The sequence below is a fragment of the Pleurodeles waltl genome, chromosome 6 (genome assembly GCF_031143425.1).
Source record: "Pleurodeles waltl isolate 20211129_DDA chromosome 6, aPleWal1.hap1.20221129, whole genome shotgun sequence".
In the NCBI taxonomy this organism is placed as follows: Eukaryota; Metazoa; Chordata; class Amphibia; order Caudata; family Salamandridae; genus Pleurodeles; species Pleurodeles waltl.
This window is the reverse complement of record NC_090445.1, coordinates 1,585,625,084-1,585,647,185: the sequence shown is the minus strand read 5'-3', so window position 1 is coordinate 1,585,647,185 and position 22,102 is coordinate 1,585,625,084. Positions and strand designations below refer to the sequence as shown.

Below are 22,102 nucleotides of genomic sequence, written 5' to 3'. Positions count from 1 at the left end.
AGTCGAAATGGGAGGAGTCCCTCGGTCTCGTGACTCGAAAAGACTTCTTCGAAGAAAAACAACTTGTAACACTCCGAGCCCAACACCAGATGGCGGACTGTGCACAGCATGTGTATCTGCAGCTACACATGCCATTGAACATATATATATATATATATATATATATATATATATATATATATATATATATATATATACACACACAGGGAGTGCAGAATTATTAGGCAAATGAGTATTTTGACCACATCATCCTCTTTATGCATGTTGTCTTACTCCAAGCTGTATAGGCTCGAAAGCCTACTACCAATTAAGCTTATTAGGTGATGTGCATCTCTGTAATGAGAAGGGGTGTGGTCTAATGACATCAACACCCTATATCAGGTGTGCATAATTATTAGGCAACTTCCTTTCCTTTGGCAAAATGGGTCAAAAGAAGGACTTGACAGGCTCCGAAAAGTCAAAAATAGTGAGATATCTTGCAGAGGGATGCAGCACTCTTAAAATTGCAAAGCTTCTGAAGCGTGATCATCGAACAATCAAGCGTTTCATTCAAAATAGTCAACAGGGTCGCAAGAAGCGTGTGGAAAAACCAAGGCGCAAAATAACTGCCCATGAACTGAGAAAAGTCAAGCGTGCAGCTGCCACGATGCCACTTGCCACCAGTTTGGCCATATTTCAGAGCTGCAACATCACTGGAGTGCCCAAAAGCACAAGGTGTGCAATACTCAGAGACATGGCCAAGGTAAGAAAGGCTGAAAGACGACCACCACTGAACAAGACACACAAGCTGAAACGTCAAGACTGGGCCAAGAAATATCTCAAGACTGATTTTTCTAAGGTTTTATGGACTGATGAAATGAGAGTGAGTCTTGATGGGCCAGATGGATGGGCCCGTGGCTGGATTGGTAAAGGGCAGAGAGCTCCAGTCCGACTCAGACGCCAGCAAGGTGGAGGTGGAGTACTGGTTTGGGCTGGTATCATCAAAGATGAGCTTGTGGGGCCTTTTCGGGTTGAGGATGGAGTCAAGCTCAACTCCCAGTCCTACTGCCAGTTCCTGGAAGACACCTTCTTCAAGCAGTGGTACAGGAAGAAGTCTGCATCCTTCAAGAAAAACATGATTTTCATGCAGGACAATGCTCCATCACACGCGTCCAAGTACTCCACAGCGTGGCTGGCAAGAAAGGGTATAAAAGAAGGAAATCTAATGACATGGCCTCCTTGTTCACCTGATCTGAACCCCATTGAGAACCTGTGGTCCATCATCAAATGTGAGATTTACAAGGAGGGAAAACAGTACACCTCTCTGAACAGTGTCTGGGAGGCTGTGGTTGCTGCTGCACGCAATGTTGATGGTGAACAGATCAAAACACTGACAGAATCCATGGATGGCAGGCTTTTGAGTGTCCTTGCAAAGAAAGGTGGCTATATTGGTCACTGATTTGTTTTTGTTTTGTTTTTGAATGTCAGAAATGTATATTTGTGAATGTTGAGATGTTATATTGGTTTCCCTGGTAATAATAAATAATTGAAATGGGTATATATATATTTTTTGTTAAGTTGCCTAATAATTATGCACAGTAATAGTCACCTGCACACACAGATATCCCCCTAACATAGCTAAAACTAAAAACTACTTCCAAAAATATTCAGCTTTGATATTAATGAGTTTTTTGGGTTCATTGAGAACATGGTTGTTGTTCAATAATAAAATTAATCCTCAAAAATACAACTTGCCTAATAATTCTGCACTCCCTGTATATATATATATTGGAAGAGAAAGCGCGAGCGAGATGTAGCTGTATATATTTTAACAGGAAAAAAATAAAGGTTAAAGGGACCTTCTATTTAGATAAGTGAAAAATGTCAGTTAAAATATACTGTTTTAAACAAAAAAAACAACAGAAATTCACCAGTTATAGTTATTGCTAGTAACTATAACTCTTGCCCTAAAGTAACTGTAACTAGTGCCCCTGCTATGCACAGTATTGTCATCAATGATGTCATTTCAGATGTTACAGTCATGTTATCAATGATGTCACAGAGCATTTCACAAGTGTAATAATAAGGGAGGTAATTTACAGTGTATGGCGAGGGTGCAAGTTATAATTACTTAGGCCACGAGTTACAGTTACTTGAGATTACCATAACTTATTTGTTTGAAATGGTATGTTTTAACTGACACGTTCACTTAAGTATAAGGTCCCTTAACCTATGGTTTTCAGTGAATTTCTAAGATTTTCGTTTTTTTTAAATGCAAAGTAAGATATTATTATCATGCCCAACGATAACGTAATTTTAATCCTTTGGGGGGGGGGGGGGGGGAGGGGTTCAGTGAATTTCTTGGGTTTTTATAACTTAAAGTAATGTCTTATAACCATACATAATGGCAACCCCACACAGCACACAGCCTTTGTCCTCTGACAAATTTGGTGTAATTCTGTTCCTCAATTTTTTATGTATCACTCTTCAAAATGAATGGGGAATGGGCAATATTCGTTTTTGGGTCTCCCATTTTTCTTGTCTCTCATTTGATGGGATCACCCTGAAACTTTCCAGCAAGGAGCTGAGGTGGACAGACATTTTTTAGGGGAAAATATTGTGAGGATTTGTCAAACGGACTCAAAGTTATAAGCAAACCAAAAATGCCTTTTCTATGAAATCACAATCCTAAGGTACGACGATCCAGTGGCAATCACCTCTAGAATGGTGATTCCATAGGAAATGCACTTATCGTGTTGCTAATAACTTTGGTACTGTTTGATAAATCTCCACAAAACTTTCCCATCAAAGTGCTTTTTTTTGCCTACTTTGCACATGTTTAGTTTCGGGGTGATCTGTCAAGCAGGGCAGAGGAAAAAAAAAAAGGGGGGAAGGGTATCACAAAACATGTTTTCTCCACTCATTTACCATAGGAACTTTAGACACAGTTACAGCTTAAAACGCTGAACAGATTTAAACCAAATTTGGCAGAAAGCTAGATCTTTGTCCAGAAAGAGTGCTTTTGTGTTTTGGTGTAAATCTGTTCAATATTTTTTGAGCAATTAATGTTCAATAACGTTGTATATCTAGGGACACGGAGGATCCACATATACAGACAAACCCCAAACTGTGATCTGATTGGCTGCCAACACTTCAACCAGGAAGTGGTGGCAGCCATCATAGGGCTCAGTACTGAGTCCATTAAAAAACAAAAAAACACAATAAAGATAAGAGGGCAGGGTAGGGATACCCTTATCCTCCATGCCTGGTGGCGGCGTCTCAAAGGCAAATAAATCTGCCACAAATTTGCAGTGGGTCAGCAAATCCATGGCAAAATTAACAACATTAAACAAAAAAAAATATATATTTTTTTTAAAGTGTGGTATCCCGCACTTTTTTTTTTTTTTAAAGCCCCTCCAGGTGGGCCTGGTCCCAGGGGAACACACACCTATATTTTGGGAGAGGGGAGCACATGCGGACCCGCTCTCCCCATCCCCTGGCCACATAGTAAAGGGGGAAGAGGGGAACGCAGGCCCCCTCTTCGGGGATTCCATTCTGAGCGCAGCCAAATTTCAAAAGTGGGACCTCCCCAGGTTGATTTCGGCCTGGGGACCACATCCCCCTGGAGCCTGGCTGTGCAGAGGAGGGGCAGGGGGAGGGGAGTGGGGGGGGGGGGGGGAGCGCATTAACCTTAGCCATTAATGACCCTCGGGCCAGCTCATTTGCTATGTCCTGGTGTCTCCATCCCCTCCTCCCCCAACCCTAACACACAGCAGTTTCCCTGCCCACACTGGCATGGGCAGGGAAACCTGTGTTTGCTCTGACTTGGTGGGAGCAATTTCATATCTCCTACCAAGTTTGAAAAATGCTCTCGCCAGCTGGGACTGGACTTTAGATCTGTTTCTCTGCCTGTAGCGATGCGGGCAAGGAAACCGATCTAAATAATGCCACGTGGCCTGCTTCCTCATTAACCCAGTCTGTGCCGGGGATGTAATGGTTACGTCCACCGGCACAGTGCTCCTGTGCCGAGGACGTAACCATTACGTCCTCGGCACCGAGCTCTGAGGGAGCGCAAGCACGCCCTCTGTGGGCTTCCCTCCCATCCCTCCCATGGCAGGGATGGAAGGAGAAGCCCTTCCCCTTCCACCCCCGACCCCTCCAGTGACGTCTGATGACATCAGTGCACATTTGCGCGCTGACCTCATCAGATGCCACTTCCCCATTGCGCTGGAAGCTCAGCCTCCAGCGCGATCGGAAGAGAAATGCTTTGCATTTCTCTTCCGATCATGTGATGGGAGCCTGAGAGGCTTCAAAGGGAAGGAAAGGAATTTCCTTCCCTTTGAAGTCTCTCAGAGCATTTCAGAAGCCGGATCGTAAAGCGATCCGGCTTCTAAAATGGCCACTAGACACCAAGGATTTATTTTTCAACAGAAACTGGCATAAGGGGAGCGACCCCTTGGGCAAGGGTCGCTCCCCGGGAGGCCATTTTTTTTCAAGGCCATTCCCCCCCTCCCCCGGCAAGGCCATTTCTGCCCCCCCTAGGGGGCAAATTATATTTAGACCATTTCTTCCCCCCTGGGGCCAGATCGGCAGATTTTTGTTAGGCCAATCTGCCCCCAAGGGGGGCAGAAACCACTAGGCACCGGGGATTTTGCTTTTGTGCCAAGTTCACGCAAGGGGAGCGACCCTTAGGCAAGGGTTGGTCCCCGGGGAGGACAAGTTTATTTTAGGCCATTTCTGCCCCCCCCGGCCTATTGTTATTAGGACAATCTGCCTAAATGGGGGACAGAAACATCTAGGCACCAGGGATCTTTTTTTTTTTTTTTTAGAGATGGGGAGTGACCCCTTAGGCAAGGGTCACTCCCCTGGGGGGGCAAGTTGTATTTAGACCATTTCTTCCCCACTTGGGGGCAGATCGGCCGATTTCTGTTAGGCCAATTAAATTGGGCCAAAGTTGTTCTGCCCACCAGTGGCCAGATGGGGCAATTACCTCTGATCCACACCACGGGGGGCAGAAAGTCTACTATATCAGGGAATTACAAAAAAAGAAAAGAAAAAAACAGTGGGGTGGTGGCTACCAACCAGTATGGGCCTGGTTATGCCCCCACCCCAACTGAAGGGGGTAACAGCCTTTCAGCTCTCCCCCTCACTCTAAAACATCTTATCCCACAGCAAGCAAGAAGACATTTGATTATTTTGGGTTTTGGATTTACATTTGGGCCATGAGAGCTTGGCTAACTCTTAAAATCGTCCCACTTGGAATGATGAGGGCTGCACTTTATGGACTTTGGGACGCTACCATATAGACAAATCCACAAGATCTAGACACATCTGAAAACTAAACATCTGGATGATTCCAGGGTGGTGTGTTTCACATGCACACTGCACCATTTTCTTACCCACAATGCCCCGCAAACCTCCAGCTTTGCTGGAAATCACACATTTTCCCCAACCTTCCTGAATCTGCAGGAATCGACATAATTCCTATCACCCAGCATTGTCTCATCTATACCGATAAAAATTCTGCTGTACTTGTCAGCCTAAAAATGTGTTTTTTTCTTTCTTCATACTGCCCTTTTGGACCCGCTTTGGTTCCCCCTCAATTTCGACATGTTTTTTGCTCTTCCCTGTCACAAGCACTTGCCCACCTACACAAATGAGGTATCATTTTTACCGGAAGCCTGAGGGGAACGATGGGTGGTATAAAATTTGTACTGGTGCGGTGATCCCATACAGAAATGAGGGAAAAATTTGATTTTTTTAGCTAAATTTGAGGTTTGCTGACGATTCTGGGTAAGAAAACATTGGTTGATCCACCCAAGTCACACTTCCCTAGACTCCCTCGGGTGTCTAGTTTTCAGAAATGTCTGGGTTTGGTAGGTTTCCCTAGATGGCTGCTGAGCCCAGGACCAAAAACGCAGGTGCCCCCCGCAAAAACAGGTAGTTTAGTATTTGATAATTTTGATGTGTCCAGATAGTGTTTTGGGACATTTCCTTTCATGGGCAGTAGGCCTACCCACAAAAGTGAGGTACCATTTATATCAGGAGACTGGCTCCTCTCTGATTCCAGAACTTTCTGTCACCAAAATGAGAGGAAAAAGTGTTTTTGTGGACAAATTTCGAGGTTTGCAAAGGATTCTGGGTAACAGAACCTAGTCAGAACCCCACAAGTCACGCCATCTTGGATTCCCCTAGGTGTCTAGTTTTAAAAAATGCACAGGTTTGCTAGGTTTCCCTAGGTGCCGGCTGAGCTACAGGCCAAAATCCACAGCTAGGCACTTAGCAAAAAACAGCTGTTTTCTTTGTGGAAATGTGATATGTCCATGTTGTGTTTTGGGGCATTTCCTGTCGGAGGCGCTAGGCCTACCCATGCAAGTGAGGTACCATTTTTATCGGGAGACTTCGGGGAACACAGAATAGCAAAACAAGTGTTATTGCCCTTTGTCTTTCTCTACATTTTTTCCTTCAAAATGTAAGACAGTGTGTAAAAAAGACATCTATTTGAGAAATGCCCTGTAATTCACATGCTAGTTTGGGCACCCCGGAATTCAGAGATGTGCAAATAACCACTGTTTCTCAACACCTTATCTTGTGGCCATTTTGGAAATACAAAGGTTTTCTTGATACCTATTTTTCACTTTTTATATTTCAGCAAATGAATTGCTGTATACCCGGTACAGAATTAAAACCCCTTGCAAGGTGCAGCTCATTTATTGGCTCTGGGTACCTAGTTTTCTTGATGAACCTACAATCCCTATATATCCCCGCAACCAGAAGAGTCCAGCTGACGTAACGGTATATTGCTATAAAAAATCTGACATCGTAGGAAAAAGTTACAGAGTAAAACGTGGAGAAAAATGGCTGTTTTTTTCACCTCAATTTCAATATTCTTATGTTTCAGCTGTTATTTTCTGTAGGGAACACTTGTAGGAGCTACACAAATGACCCCTTGCTGAATTCAGAATTTTGTCTACTTTTCTGAAATGTTTAGCTTTCTGGGATCCAACACTGGTTTCTCACCCATTTCTGTCACTAACTGGAAGGAGGCTGAAAGCAAAAAAAAAATTAAAAAATGGGGTATGTCCCAGTAAAATGTCAAAATTGTGTTCAAAAATGAGATTTTCTAATTCAAATCTGCCTGTTCCTGAAAGCTCGTGATTTCACCACCGCAAACCCTTTCTTTAAGCCATTTGCAGGGAAAAAAACACGAGCCTTCTTCTGCAGCCATTTTTTCCCATTTGTTTAAAAAAAAAAAAAACATTTTTGCTGTATTTTGGCTAATTTGGTCTCCTTCCGGGTAACCCACAAAGCCTGGGTATCTCTAGAATCCCTAGGATGCTGGGGGGAAAAAAAGGATGCAAATTTGGCATGGGTAGCTTATGTGGAGAAAACGTTATGAGGGCCTAAGCGCGAACTGCCCCAAATAGCCAAAAAAAGACTTGGCACAGGAGGGAAAAAGCCCTGGTAGCGAAGGGGTTTAAAAAAAATATTAAAAAAGGCGCTTGCGTCCCCAGAGCCAGACGTTGTGGCCAACCCCTCACTGCACAAGGCCAAATGCTATGTGGAGTTGTTTGGGAGATCATACTAGTAAAACTGAGGTTTGGGGTGAGGCGGGAGGGTTAAATGAATGAAGAGTCTAGGAAAGGTTATTTTGGAGATCATTGTAGTGGAATGAGGTTTGGGATGAGTCAGAAAGTGGAGCTAGAGAATAGAATGATAGAGGTATGGGGTGAGAGAGTAATGTATTGGAGAGAGTGATTTCTTTCACGTTAGTTGTTTCACCTCTTTCTTCCTCTTGTACAGTAGGAGTAAAGAAAATATATAGATACATGATTACATAGGAAGGGGACGTGTGTAAGGAAGATAATATATTGAGATTTAATGTTGAATCTTATAAACGCAGACTTTCAAGTGTTGCAGCTGAAGTTCTATAACAATATATTTATCTGTCCTCAATATTTAATAGTGAAAAGCGTGTACATAAATTTAAGATAATATGTACCTATTGTGAGAGATAAACAAAACCAACTCGTAAGCATCTAATCAAACACCGTATATAGGAACTATGCAGTGACCTATAAACATGTCAAGCATATACTAAACAAAACTATTTACGTATTTTAAGAAAAAACATAGTTATAATACATATTTGTACAAAGAAATGCACATATCTAGATATATACATATAATCAAATTATAAATGTTTACATACACAGAGATTGCAGTTCAATATTGTTAGCATATGGTGGTTAATTAGGAAACAGCCAACTCTTGAGTAGTCGTCGGAAGATAAGATAGTTATCTGCAGATCTTATATTTGGGAGTAATAAATTCCATAGATTGGCCGCTTGAACAGAGAAATATGTACCATCTATTGGCTTTTTCTTGTATGGTGGGGTTTTGAGGCGAGGTGCCAATCTTGAGTGGAGGTTCCTTTGTTGAATGCATTTGGTGATTGTATTCCTGATGAGAAGCGGTCCTGTTCCATGTATTGCTTTGTGGTGATACAAAGCAGCTTGAAGGTGGATATTCTGGCAACCGGTAACCAATGTAGTGCCCTCAAGGCAGGGGAGGTGTGGGCGTGTGGTCTTACATCTAGGAGTAGTCTGGCAGCAGAGTTATAAATCTGCTGTAGTCTTTTCATAGTAGATAGATATGATTCATGGTAGAGATGATCTATGGTAATGGCCATTGGCATAATCCAGTTTAGACAGTACAAGAGAGATAGTAGCGTGGACCTTGTGGGGAAAGATGCATTGCAGAGTTTTCATGGTGATGAATTAGTAACCATAGCTTATGACTGGGTATCACAACCCTCTTTTACTGTAACTCTTGGGTTTTGTCCCATTGTAAAAAATAGCTTAAGAGTACTCATTCACTACTGTGCAAAACTGACAACTTGGAATTACAGACTCATCAGGCATAGGAGTCTCTGAATCACAATATTGATGTGAGACAAATGGAAAAGTGGTGAATCGGGAAACAGAACTCTTCCCAGAGGAGGACGTGTTGGGCCACAAAGCAGTATAGCGCTACTTCTATAAACTGACATGTCTATAACACCCAGTGGAATTTAGTTTCATTAACTGAAATTCAAAGATTGTGTAGTGTTCTAAACTAACTATTCACCAGTCAGGTCTCTGAACAATAAGCCTTCAATAACTGAGTAATGGAAGTGATGTACCCCTTGAAAGCAGTGAAGGATTGCCACAGCTACGAAAACTTTATTTTGCATTATGGGAGCAGAGTTTTGGCCAAAGCAAGATACCTACCTACAATGGAAAACCTCCAGTACAGACTTTTTCGACTAGTGTTTGATACAAGCATCTTGAGATCATCAGGTGCCACCCACCCGGTTAGCTGTATGAATGGTCAAAATGTGAATGAATGTAACTGTGAAGTACAACACTAGACATAATTGGTTCAAGCCATAATGCTCTGACATTCAACTGCTGCCTCCAGTCTTTTGGGGTACAATAAACTACTCAGAATAAAATCAGATATTGATTTTTTTTTTTTAAGTCAATAGCTTAAAAAGATCTATTTTAATTTCCATCAGAGGCTCTTTTGAAAAGATTTGAAATATGGAAGACATGAAGGAATATTAAAATCATAATATTCATATTATTATGTTCCGCACTCAATCCTGAAAATGAAGATTATACTGTAAGCCAATATCTTCCTCCTATTAAAAGATGCATGCTTCTGGATGCATAAATGTGCTTTTTGCTTCCTCAAGTAAAGTCAGACTGAGTTTTATTGGCGTCTGGAGTTGCAGGGGCGGATCATGTACAGATCTGCATTTACTATAAAATCTGCATCATTTCAGTCATTACAGATTGTCTGGCATATCTGTGTAACGGACTCTGTGTTAAAAGTCCTTTTCAAACTCCAGCCTTTGCAAGTTGTAAAATACCATAGATTTTACCTACCTTAAGGAAAGAGAGACATTATAATAAGACAGTATTACCCTGGATTCCCTATAATTTTGCCAACTTCTTTCGACTAGAAAGAAGAGCATCTGGTCTTCTCCACTGCTGCTGTGATAACAATAGAATAGGTAAGCAAACTGGAGATTCATGCCTTGGAAATAGGTTTATATTTCACATAAACCAGAACTGCTCACTGAAGGATGTTTCATGGCCTGTAAGGATTTCACTGATGCAGGAGGAGTAAGATATGAAATAAGAAAAGAAAGGAAGTCTTAAGTGGAAAACAGCAGATCTGGAAATTCCATTGCCTTCATGAAGTGTGTTTGGCTACTGAGCTAAAACAGCTATTACATTGTCCAATAAACAATATCTTACAATAACTACAGTATTTTCAAAATGATATACTCTTTGTCAGCCAGACTGGCATATTAAGCCATGACTGTACATTGTTTATCGTGTAATCCAACGTTTCTTTCTTCAAACTTACACAGCTGGAAATAAAAAACTAAACCTTAAAATTTTTTGAAGCAAATTTAGTAAAAACACACAAACTACAATTTAGATGGAATTACAGAAGTATTTCTACTAATAGAAAATATCTTTTAAGGCCTAGTGAAACTTCCAGCGTGGGATATGATTTAACTACCACGTTTTTGAGTTCATAGGATTTCTTTAGTGCTGACAGACAGAGATAATATATTCCTAGCCTAACGTTTGCTTGATTTATTAGGAACATCAGGACTGAGGTAGTATAAGGAAGCCCTCAAGCCATAAATAGATTTAGGAAGGGTTGGACCTGGCCCTTTTTGCAAGGTTAATCCCAAACCTTTTTCCTTCTTTCTCCTATTTTGTCTGACATGTTTTTGTTGGCTTTAGGACCCTGGGCACCATACCACTGCTAACCAGTGCTAAAGTGCCTATGCTCGCTGTCTTAAATAAATTGGTGACTGGTTTATCCCGGATTGGCATTTTTGATTTCTAAGTCCCCAGTAAGGTGCACTATGTATGACCAGGGCATATAAATCAAATCCTACCAGTGGGCCTGCAGCACCGATTGTGCCACCCGCATGAGTAGCCCTGTAAACATGTCTCAGGCCTGCCACTGCAGTGCCTCTCTCTGCCATTTTGACGTGCCAGGCTCAAACCTTCCCTTTTACTACATGTAAGTCACCCCTACAGTAGGCTCAATGCGGCCCCATGGGCATGGTGCAGTGTATCTGACATGTACTGGTGTTTTTTTCTACATGTCCTGATAATGAAATATTGCTAAATGTGCTTTTCACTATTGCAAGACCTGTCTCTCCCATAGGGTAACATGGGGATTGCTTTGATATACCTTTCCCATTGAGAGCAGATAGAGATGTGGAGGTTGGGGTCTTTAAACTCACAATTTAAAAATACATCTTTTGGTGAAGTTGTTTTTTGAATTGTAGGTTTGAAAATGTCACTTTTAGAAAGTGGGCACTTTCTTGCTTAACCATTCTGTGTCTCTGGCTATCTGTGGAATACATTTCTGGGTCAGGATGACAGTTGGGCTGTTTGTGAATTCATTCTATGCAGTCCAACAAAAGAAGCCAAGGTATGCCCTTCATATCCTGATGACCCATCACCAGGCTGATGGGTCTTCCTGCGCTAAAGCAGTTGGAGGACCCGACACCTTCACCCGAATATGTCACGGTCTGCACGTCTCTTACCGCCGTAGGCTGCAGTACTTGAAGGAATGCCTGGTTTCTTACTGGTTCTGGACTGGCCAAGATAAGGGCGACCCTTTCTAGTAGCCATGGTACTGCTGACTAGAAAAACGCCAAGGCAGACCGAACCCTCCAGAAGGAGTCCCAGAGGAAAAACCCAAGTAATGTGAAAAAAACCTCTATCACAGGAACTCCTGAAAAAGAGGAAAAAACAATGAAAAAAGGAAAAAAAATAGGAGACAATTCTTCTGGGATGAAGCAGGAGAAGGTAGAAAGCTGAAAACGGTAGCGAGGATCACCACCAAGACGAAGTGTTTGCAACGCAAGGAAGGAAGAAACTGCAGTGCTTATATACCATGAAACAGGAAGTGACAAAACAGGAAAAACGTACAACACTATCTTGGATTGGGAAAGAACACATAGAAAGGAATGAGAAAAAAGACCAAGTAGAAAAGGAAATGGAGAAAGGCAAGCTGGGACGCCTAACACCAAGGAAGAAGACAATATGGAAGACCAAGAAGAAAGAAGAAATGAAGACAGAAGAAAAAAGGAAGAAAAAAGAGAAAGGACCCAAGGCGGTAAGGAGGTGGAAGGGAAAGTCCAGTGGCTGCCATGGTCTGCGGCACGACCTGGAGCACGAAATGTGCCTCCTGGGCTGCACCGCAGCAAGAAAAGCCAAACGAGCACACAAAAAAAAAAAAAAAACGAAAAAAAAAAAAAAAAGGCTGCGGCTGTTCCGGTGTCCCGAAATGCAGACTGCTGGTCCACAACACCTGACTCTGCTGCAGCACCTGTGGTGTTATTGTGACGCTACAAAGTCGACGCCTGCATCTTTACCTGCTGGAGTTCATTGACTCTGCCTCGTTGTAAGGAACTAACACCTCACAACCGACGGCGCATCACCTCCCTGGCAACCATAAGGAACCAACACCTCACCTCCCCTGCGTAACAAAAAGGAACCAACGCATCACCTCCCCAAAAGCAGGAACAGATGCTGCACTGGCGACTCCTCACCTACCTGACTTTGAGCAACATCTTTGTTTTCTCATTGTTTTCCAAGGTACTATACCTGGGATCTGTGCATGTCCATAGCCGGCCCGCACTCAATCACGAGTGGCGTCGGACTGTTGGGAACGACTCCGTCAAGGTGCCGTGATCGCTCCAGTTGAAGCTATTGTGTTTCTAAGCATTTTAATAAGATTTAATCTTTGAGAATTTGTGTCTTAACTTGTGTATGTTGGATTTTTGTTGTTTTGGTATTGTTTACTCAGATAAATTTTGGCTATTTTTCTAAACTGATGTGGGGGTACTTCTGTGGTGTGTTTGACTGAGTTACTGTGTGTACAAATACTTTACACATTGCCTCTTAGCCTGGCTGCTTCAGCCAAGCTACGAAGAGAGTGAGCAGGGGTTATCTTAGCTGTGCGATTCCCTTATCCTGACTAGAGTGAGGGTCCCTACTTGGACAGGGTGCTAACCACTGCCAACTAGAGGCCTCATTTGTAACGGTAAGTGATTGAAATAAAGTGTACGCTGGTGGAGTGCAAGACAGCGCTACTTCCTTAATAACAGCTTGAGCCAAACAAAAAGAATGCCAGATGAACAATGGAACTATAACAATGACAGCTTCAATAAAAGACAAACCTACTTCTTAACGCAAATTATATACTGTAGCAGAAAGCGGTAACCACAAATGTTTTTGTAACAAATACTCTCTTCAAACTGCAGAATAGTGTACATTAAAAACGACTGACAAATGTAAAAAAAAAAAAAAAAAAAGTGTGATGTTCGATAAAAATGGAGTGAGTTCATTAAAAATGACATTTTGTTTAGGCAAGAAGATGGAAAAGACTATTTCCTCTTCAGCACAAACAGATTTCCCTTGGGTTTCTACACTTCTTTACCTGCATTAACACACAAACCAAGGGAAGCATGACAGTGATTCCCTATTCTTGACTGTGGACACTGTTTCAAGCATTGTTTATAACACATCAATATTCCTCACTGAACGTTCCTCTGTTGTCCCCCCTTAAACAAAAGATCAGCAGAAAAAAACACGCTGTTCACCAACCCACCATGAAAACCTGCCCAGCCAGCCTCTTTAAGGCACGGAAACAAATCTAGAAATATATAGACATCGTTTGCTCTTGGTATTGGCATACACTAACCCTTATTCATTACAAGATGAAGAAAAAGCAGGCCTCTTTCCCATTACAAAACTAAACATCATATCCCCAAATGTCTACTACTAATAATATGATTAAGCGATTTCAACGTCTTATATTATGTTTTTAATAACAGATTTTAATAAAGTTTATTTAGATGACACAACCCCTTGGCTGAAAAAATACACATAAAGCATATAAAAGGACAAAAACATTAACATAAAACATGAATATGGTACGGACCACAAACCCCAGCAAAAAAACTCCTAGGATGCTTGTTTCCGGTCGAGGGAGGACCTGGCTTGACAGTTCGGTCTGGAAGGCTCCCATGGGGAAACATGTCAAGACTGATTTGCATATGGTTGGATCCAAACTGGGGTGGCGTGGTGGGGAAAAAAACGATGGATTAAACCCAGATGTTTGTGACTCGGGATGAATGTTTGCATTGTTCAGCATTCTGTCCAGCATCTGTTCTTTTTACTTTTAGAAAATAGGCATTTCACTGCACTTACTGATCTCTGTGCCTTACAGCATGTCTCCAATCCACATCTGGTCTGTGCTGGTTAACAGGTCTCCTCATGCATTCCACCCAGACAGGCATGGACACATGACACACAGCTGCATCTGCATTTATCTGCATATTGATGAGTCTTCATGGGCAGGAAGGGGGGGGGCTCTTAATTACACTTCAAAGCCTAGTGGCCTGATCCCACACAGAGGACTGATAACCCCCCACAGATCTCCTGGCAGACTGGACTGGGTTGAAGGGGGAACTGGTGCACTTTAAAACCACTCTTTGAAATCTCCTCCATTTCAAAGACACATTTAGGTATATATATTGGGTCTGTGACCCCCTAACATCAAACACTTCTGGACCTACAACTAGACTCTGTCAGACAAACTACGTTGCTGCCCAAACAAGTCATCTGGACTGCTCTGCTGGAAGGACTGCTCTCCTGTTTGTTGCCTTGCTGGCTGCTGCTCCCCGACTCTGCAGGAAGGACTATGCCTTCCCCACACAAGTGTTCACCCGAGCTTGTCAGCTTGCCTCCTGTTAAGTCTCATAGCCACCATAGATTTTACCTAAGGGAGATAATCCACTGTGCCGAAAAACCGTCACAACGCCTACAGAATCAATGGACTTTTCTCGCAGCTGAAAAACCAACACAGCGCCTGCAGAATCAACGCAGCACCTAGTTCATCATCACAGGGTGTTTGGACTTTCCACGTATCGTCCCTGGACTTCAAGTAGTCATCAATCCCTGCAACGCAGTGAGGAACCAAGGCTGTATGCCCAGAAATCGACCCATCACCTTGCCCGCGAGGAAAGAATTGATGCATCACCTCCGCTGCACCGGAAAAATTGGTGCATCGCTTTACTTTCCAACACCTAATATTCTCTAAGGCCCGCAGCATCTTTATTTTTGACGCACCCCAGGTACTTCGCACTAAAGAGACACATCAATTGATTCCTATGGATTAAGAGTACTTAAGCCTCTAAAAAGTGATATCTTGACTTGAGCATATTGGATTTTTGTTGTTTTGGTCTTGTTTTATTCTAATAAATATTATCAGTTTTTCTAAACTGGTGTGAAGTACTTTTTGTGGTGCTGTCATTGTGTTACTGTATGAGCTGTTGCACAAATACTGTACAAATTGCCTTCTAAGTTAAGCCTGCCTCCTCTGTGCCAAGCTACTGGAGGGTGAGCACAGGATAATTTGGGTTGTGTTTGACTTACTCTGACTAGGAGCGTGGTCCATACTTGGACAGGGTGCATAAATCTGCCAACTAGAGACCTCATTTCTAACACTGTGTGTTATTTCTGCTGTGTTGGTAAGATGACTTCTAAAAATGTATCACAATAACTTGATGAAGACAACCCCAGTGAGTAGGAGCTCAAATAAGCAACCATCTTAATCCTTAAACTTTATTCCAAAGCAAGGAGCTTTGGCTCAAGTCGATCCTTAAGCGATCCTAGCACCAAAGCAATTGAAGTGCTTTACCTGGTAATCGGGAGATGACACATGCAATCAGATCTACAACTGTAGCATGAGCACCATAACCTGGAGCTTAGGGCAACTAGTGCTCAACAGCCAGTTGGAGAGTTGCATTTAGGAGTTTGCCCCAGACGTTTTAAATGCTATATCTGAACTTTAGAGTGATGAAAATAATGTTAATCGCTGTATGAAAAAGGCTTTGCGCTGTGGTTTTGAAAATGCCGTAAGGTACATTCCATACTTTTGATGTATTGTTAGACATCCTTGCCACTAAGCATTTCAAACAAGCTTTTTATATTTGTGTCAGCACTAGCTGGATTTTAAAGTAATTGATCCAAATAAATGCACCAAGAAGACCGATAAAGTTTATGGAAGAAGTGATCCACAAATCAGGTCTCAGGTGCTGAGAACTGGAAACCTCAACAAGACCATTAAAAAAACGTACACACATGTAAGAGTCACAGAACCTAGCATGGGGCAGGAAGGGCATCCCTGAGAGAACAACTACTTGGACCAACCTGCTTAGTATTTTCTGTAACAAAGTAACGTGCCTCTCTTCCACCTGGAACATGTCAAAGACTAGCATGGAGCGAGGAAGAAGGCTGCTGTCAGGTGTTCCCTTTCAGCTGGTAAACTATGAAAAAAGCACACATAGTTCACTGGAAAAATCATCCAAAGTCCCAAAAGCAAATGGTAGATGGAACTTCCCTTATGAAAGAATACACAGCACATGTACAGAAATCCACTTTGTCTATTATGAACTTAGGTGTTTATATCGAGGTGTCAGGCTATTTTCTTTTTTTGCACAGAAGAAACACGATTCCCGTTCTCATAAACCACTGCTACAAGCTGGGAGCCGCTGCTGGTAAGTGCACAGTTTGAATGCTGCCAAATGCATTTTCATTAAGGAAAGACTGGTTACAAACATTAAGATAGTGTCAAGGTTTACCTCACTCCCGCTGAGGTGGCACAGTTCAACAGCTCCCTTGGCATTTGCAATACCCAATGTTGGGCATTCAAATATTGGAACATGGCACCTTAAAAGGAAAAATATTTGTCGTTAGTATTTATTATGGTTAGGGACTACACTGTGTTATCCTTTTTATTCAACCTTTGGTCTCAAAGTTGTCACTCGAATAAGGCAATATTCTCCAAAAGGTTGGAGGCACCTCCAACTCGGAATATTCTACCACTATTAAGTAGCATGTTTAAAAAGCATCCTTTGAGTAGCTTGCAATACGTTTTTCTTAAAGGACAGTAATCTACTACTGTTCAGGCAAGCCCAGTTTACAATCAATATTAGCTGTTGTGCTCCCAATCAGTGAATATGTGATACACAATATGTTTGGTAAGGGAAATTGAAGGCATGTTTCTGGATCAACAGGAAAGGTGTAATTTATTGACCATTTCCAAATATAGTTTTTTTTTTTTTTTTTTTTTTTTTTTTTTTTTTTAACTGTCGGCCTCCCCTTTGCCCTCTTTGTGCTTTTAGAGGCTACAAGTTGCACAAAATGATACGTTTTGGCAGACTTCTCTACTGGTGACTTATGTGAAGAGTTGTGCATTTCTGCTTTGATTTTTCCTGTTTACGCACCCCCAATAAAATAGAATGGGCAGCATTGGCATCAACAGGAGTAACAGTTGCAGTAACCTCAGGTCTAGGACATACTTCTGAAGAGCATGTAGGCCATGTTCTAATCTGTGTCCTCGCACTTGCCTACGCAGAGAAATCACACTTAGGCCACGTGCAGTAACACACCAACAAACTGTCCCCATGCTGTTCAAAAGAATTCCACTCTCAGCCCTTAAGAAGACTAATGTCGAGACCACTTATACTCCCACAAGCTTATATAGAAGAACTGCACACCCCACCAACAAGATAAATAAGAGTACATCCACTGTAACTGCAAGCTCTCAAGATTTGCCCTGAAGGTCCAAGTATTTCTGATGGCCTTGGACTGGGAGATCATTCATTTTGTCACAATCACCCAACATTTCTACATGTGTCACTTACGGTTTTTCAGCTTTAATTTATTCTTTTCAGTTCTAGAAACCACCCAAAAGAGTTTGCGTATAAAAAATACATATGTTTACGGTTTATTTATAGTTCAATAAACACACCTAGAAAAAGAGTGATTAGTGATTTCATTCAGTCTACAGAATTGTAACGCATAATAAGAGCTCAGGCAACAGTTCAACATCAAACAAAGCACGTGTAAATGTGTCCATATTCTCATGAGCCAACCTAAATGTGAAGGCACACACACAGATAGATTTTCTTAGGCCCCCCCCTCCCCCCCAGAGGTATTTAATTATAGCCACCTCTTTTGGAGCCCAAGGGGTATCTGATTACTGTCCCACCACCCTCCTTCTATGGAGAAAAGGTAAACAGGCAGGTGTCACTCATTGTTCTTTACAGCAAGTTAGACTCACCTAGATTGAGATCAGGATTATGACTCCGACAACCCTGTCAGAGGAACGCCTATCTGCGGGGAATATTTGTAGTTGTGTGCACCCTTAGCCTGATCAATGAAAGCAGTAGACAGACACAGCAACTGGTGTTTCTCATAATTGTTTTTTTTAGTAAGTACAATCATCATTCAAACTGTGTGTATTCGAAAGATAATATCTATTATTATTATTTTGGTAGCAATAATATAAAACAGATACTAGTAAAATCCAAAGCTTTTTAATTCACACTTCCCTATTATATGTAATAATTCAACTAACCTCTAGCTATTTTTATAGCTACATTGTTGTCAGCCTTACAATTATAGTGTTGGCTGATCAATTGGAATGTTTCCTTACTATTTTAAGCTATTTCCTGTATAATCCCTGCACTGTCCAAGAATCTTCTTAGATTTGCAGTCAGATATCAGCTCATCGGCATTCTCTCCAAGCAAACAGTCTTTGTGTTTGGCCCCTTTGAAATACTTGGGTCTCTTATAAAACTTTCTCCACATTGATTCGCTATGGAGAGGGGACTATGAGTGAGATGCAGAGTCTATGTCAGGACCGGAGGCAAGGATTAGGCTGTTCTTTCTTCACTTTATTCTTCAACAGCAGGTTTAAAGAAAAACAAACACTTGGAACTACTACTCCCAATAGGCATCAACAAGAAACAACATCAAAGACGGACTTCTTCCTCAATCAATCAGCAGCCGACTAGCGTCTGACGGGATCATTGCGCATCGTCCACTGTCTCTTTCTCCACTGCTGCTACTCCGATAAATTGCATTTTTTCTCTTCTCTGTGGTGTTATCTTCTGGATGGTATTTTCCTCTTTGTTTCCATTTGTTTTCCCAGGTGCTGCAACTTCTGTCTTAGCCGCAGTAACGTTGCCTTCACGCCTTTTTCCATTTTGGGGCTCCATGCGGTCTTCCGACCGCTAGAGGGCCCGCGCATTCCTGGCATTCCAGGAATTCCGCGCTTGACCCGGGGGGGTGATTGTGCGTCAGTTTCGGCTTTTGACTGTGCGATTCAGACATGATTTCCTTGTGGTAAAACAAAGGATAATCCGAGGTGTATTTTCCAACGGTGGGTGCTGTCTCGCCTGGAGCCTGACACCCGCAGGGTAAGGCCCTCATTGTAGTTGTTTGAGGACGCGGCCCAGGCCTCGGAGTTGGCAGGTTCTGCCCTCCGCCCCACAACATTTGGGGAAGTGCGTCCTTGTTCACCTCTAGGTGAAATGCTGCGCCTTGCGCTTTCCTCTTGGTTTAATCCACATATATTGCCCTCCAATCCATAGCAGGGGCGATTAGGCCCGCAGGGCTAAAAGCGGAATTCACATGGCTGAGAATGAAAATGTCACTTACCCAGTGTACATCTGTTCGTGGCATTAGTCGCTGCAGATTCACATGTTTCGCACAGTCCGCTGCCTGGTGTTGGGCTCGGAGTATTACAAGTTGTTTTTCTTCGAAGAAGTCTTTTTGGTCACGGGACCGAAGGACTCCTCCCTCTTCGGCTCCATTGCGCATGGGCGTCGACTCCATCTTAGATTGTTTTCCCCGCAGAGGGTGAGGATGGAGTTGTTTGCTATAAATAGTGCCCATGCAATGGAGTGAATACGTATGTACATAAAAAGTTTATAATAATTATTTACAAATGTACAAATGTTTAAGATTTAAGATCTACTTCTAAACGGCTACAGGCTTCCCGGGGAGGCGGGAGGGCACATGTGAATCTGCAGCGACTAATGCCACGAACAGATGTACACTGGGTAAGTGACATTTTCAGTTCGATGGCATATGTTGCTGCAGATACACATGTTTCGCATAGACTATAAAGCAGTTACCTCCCCTAAAAGCGGTGGTTTAGCCTGTAGGAGTTGAAGTAGTTTGGAATAATGTTCTTAGTACAGCTTGGCCCACTGTAGCTTGTTGTGCATTTAGTACGTCTACACAGTAGTGTTTAGTAAATGTATGAGGCGTAGACCAGGTTGCAGCCTTACATATTTCGCTCATAGGAATGTTTACTAGAAAGGCCATTGTAGCACCTTTCTTTCTGGTTGAGTGTGCCTTTGGTGTAATAGGCAATTCTCTTTTGGCTTTAAGATAGCATGTTTGAATACATCTGACTATCCATCTAGCAATGCCTTGTTTAGAGATTGGATTTCCTATGTGTGGTTTTTGAAAAGCTATGAACAGTTGTTTTGTTTTCCTGATTAGCTTTGTTCTGTCAATGTAGTACATTAGTGCTCTTTTGATGTCTAATGTATGTAGTGCCCTTTCAGCCACAGAATCTGGTTGTGGGAAGAACACTGGCAATTCTACTGTTTGATTTAAATGGAATGGTGAGATTACTTTTGGTAGAAATTTTGGATTTGTTCTTAGAACTATTTTATTTTTGTGTATTTGAATAAATGGTTCTTGTATGGTAAATGCCTGTATTTCACTTACTCTTCTGAGGGATGTGATTGCAATGAGAAATGCGACTTTCCAGGTTAGATATTGCATTTCACAGGAATGCATGGGTTCGAAAGGTGGACCCATGAGTCTTGTTAAGACGATGTTAAGGTTCCATGAAGGAACTGGTGGTGTTCTTGGTGGTATAATTCTTTTTAGCCCTTCCATGAATGCTTTAATAACTGGTATTCTAAATAGAGACGATGAATGAGTAGTTTGTAGGTAAGCAGATATTGCTGCGAGGTGTATTTTTATAGATGAAAAAGCGAGATTCGCTTTTTGCAAATGTAGTAAGTATCCCACTATGTCCTTTGTAGAGGCATGCAATGGTTGGATTTGATTGGTATGGCAGTAGCAAACAAATCTTTTCCACTTAGATGCATAGCAGTGTCTAGTGGAAGCTTTTCTAGCTTGTTTTATGACCTCCATACATTCTTGTGTGAGGTCTAAGTGTCCGAATTCTAGGATTTCAGGAGCCAAATTGCCAGATTCAATGATGCTGGGTTTGGATGCCTGATCTGTTGTTTGTGTTGTGTTAACAGATCTGGTCTGTTGGGTAGTTTGACATGCGGTACTAGTGAAAGGTCTAGTAGAGTTGTATACCAAGGTTGTCTTGCCCATGTGGGTGCTATCAGTATGAGTTTGAGTTGGTTTTGACTCAACTTGTTTACTAGATATGGAAGGAGAGGGAGAGGGGGAAAAGCGTATGCAAATATCCCTGACCAACTCATCCATAGAGCATTGCCTTGTGATTCGCGGTGTGGGTACCTGGATGCGAAGTTTTGGCATTTTGCGTTTTCTTTTGTTGCGAACAAATCTATCTGGGGTGTTCCCCAAATTTGAAAGTACTTGTTCAGAACTTGGGGGTGAATTTCCCATTCGTGGACTTGTTGGTGGTCTCGCGAAAGGTTGTCTGCTAGTTGGTTTTAGATCCCTGGAATAAATTGTGCTATTAGGCGAATGTTGTTGTGAATCGCCCACTGCCATATTTTTTGTGTTAGGAGACACAATTGTGTTGAGTGTGTTCCTCCTTGTTTGTTTAAATAATACATTGTTGTCATGTTGTCTGTTTTGACAAGAATGTAGTTGTGTGTTATTATGGGTTGAAAGGCTTTTAACGCTAGAAATACTGCTAACAGTTCTAGGTAATTGATATGAAATTTTGTTTGGTGTACATCCCATTGTCCTTGAATGCTGTGGTGATTGAGGTGTGCTCCCCACCCTGTCATGGAAGCATCTGTTGTTATAACGTATTGAGGCACTGGGTCCTGAAATGTCCGCCCTTTGTTTAAATTGTTGCTGTTCCACCATAGAAGCGAGAGGTATGTTTGGCGGTCTACCAACACCAGATCTTGAAGTTGACCCTGTGCCTGTGACCATTGTGATGCTAGGCACTGTTGTAAGGGTCGCATGTGTAGTCTTGCGTTTGGGAC

The 22,102-nt window shown here is 42.2% G+C and overlaps 1 protein-coding gene across 3 annotated transcripts in view; it reads right to left on the bottom strand.

The window, feature by feature from the left end:
• DPH7 (diphthamide biosynthesis 7) overlaps positions 1–22,102 on the bottom strand; it is a 174,653-nt gene that overhangs the window by 85,750 nt on the left and 66,801 nt on the right. For all 3 annotated transcript variants that reach the window (XM_069241378.1, XM_069241377.1, XM_069241379.1), the window contains one exon: positions 16,715–16,802. In XM_069241378.1, the coding sequence (XP_069097479.1) occupies positions 16,715–16,802 (88 nt within the window). The remainder of the gene's footprint in view (positions 1–16,714; positions 16,803–22,102) is intronic.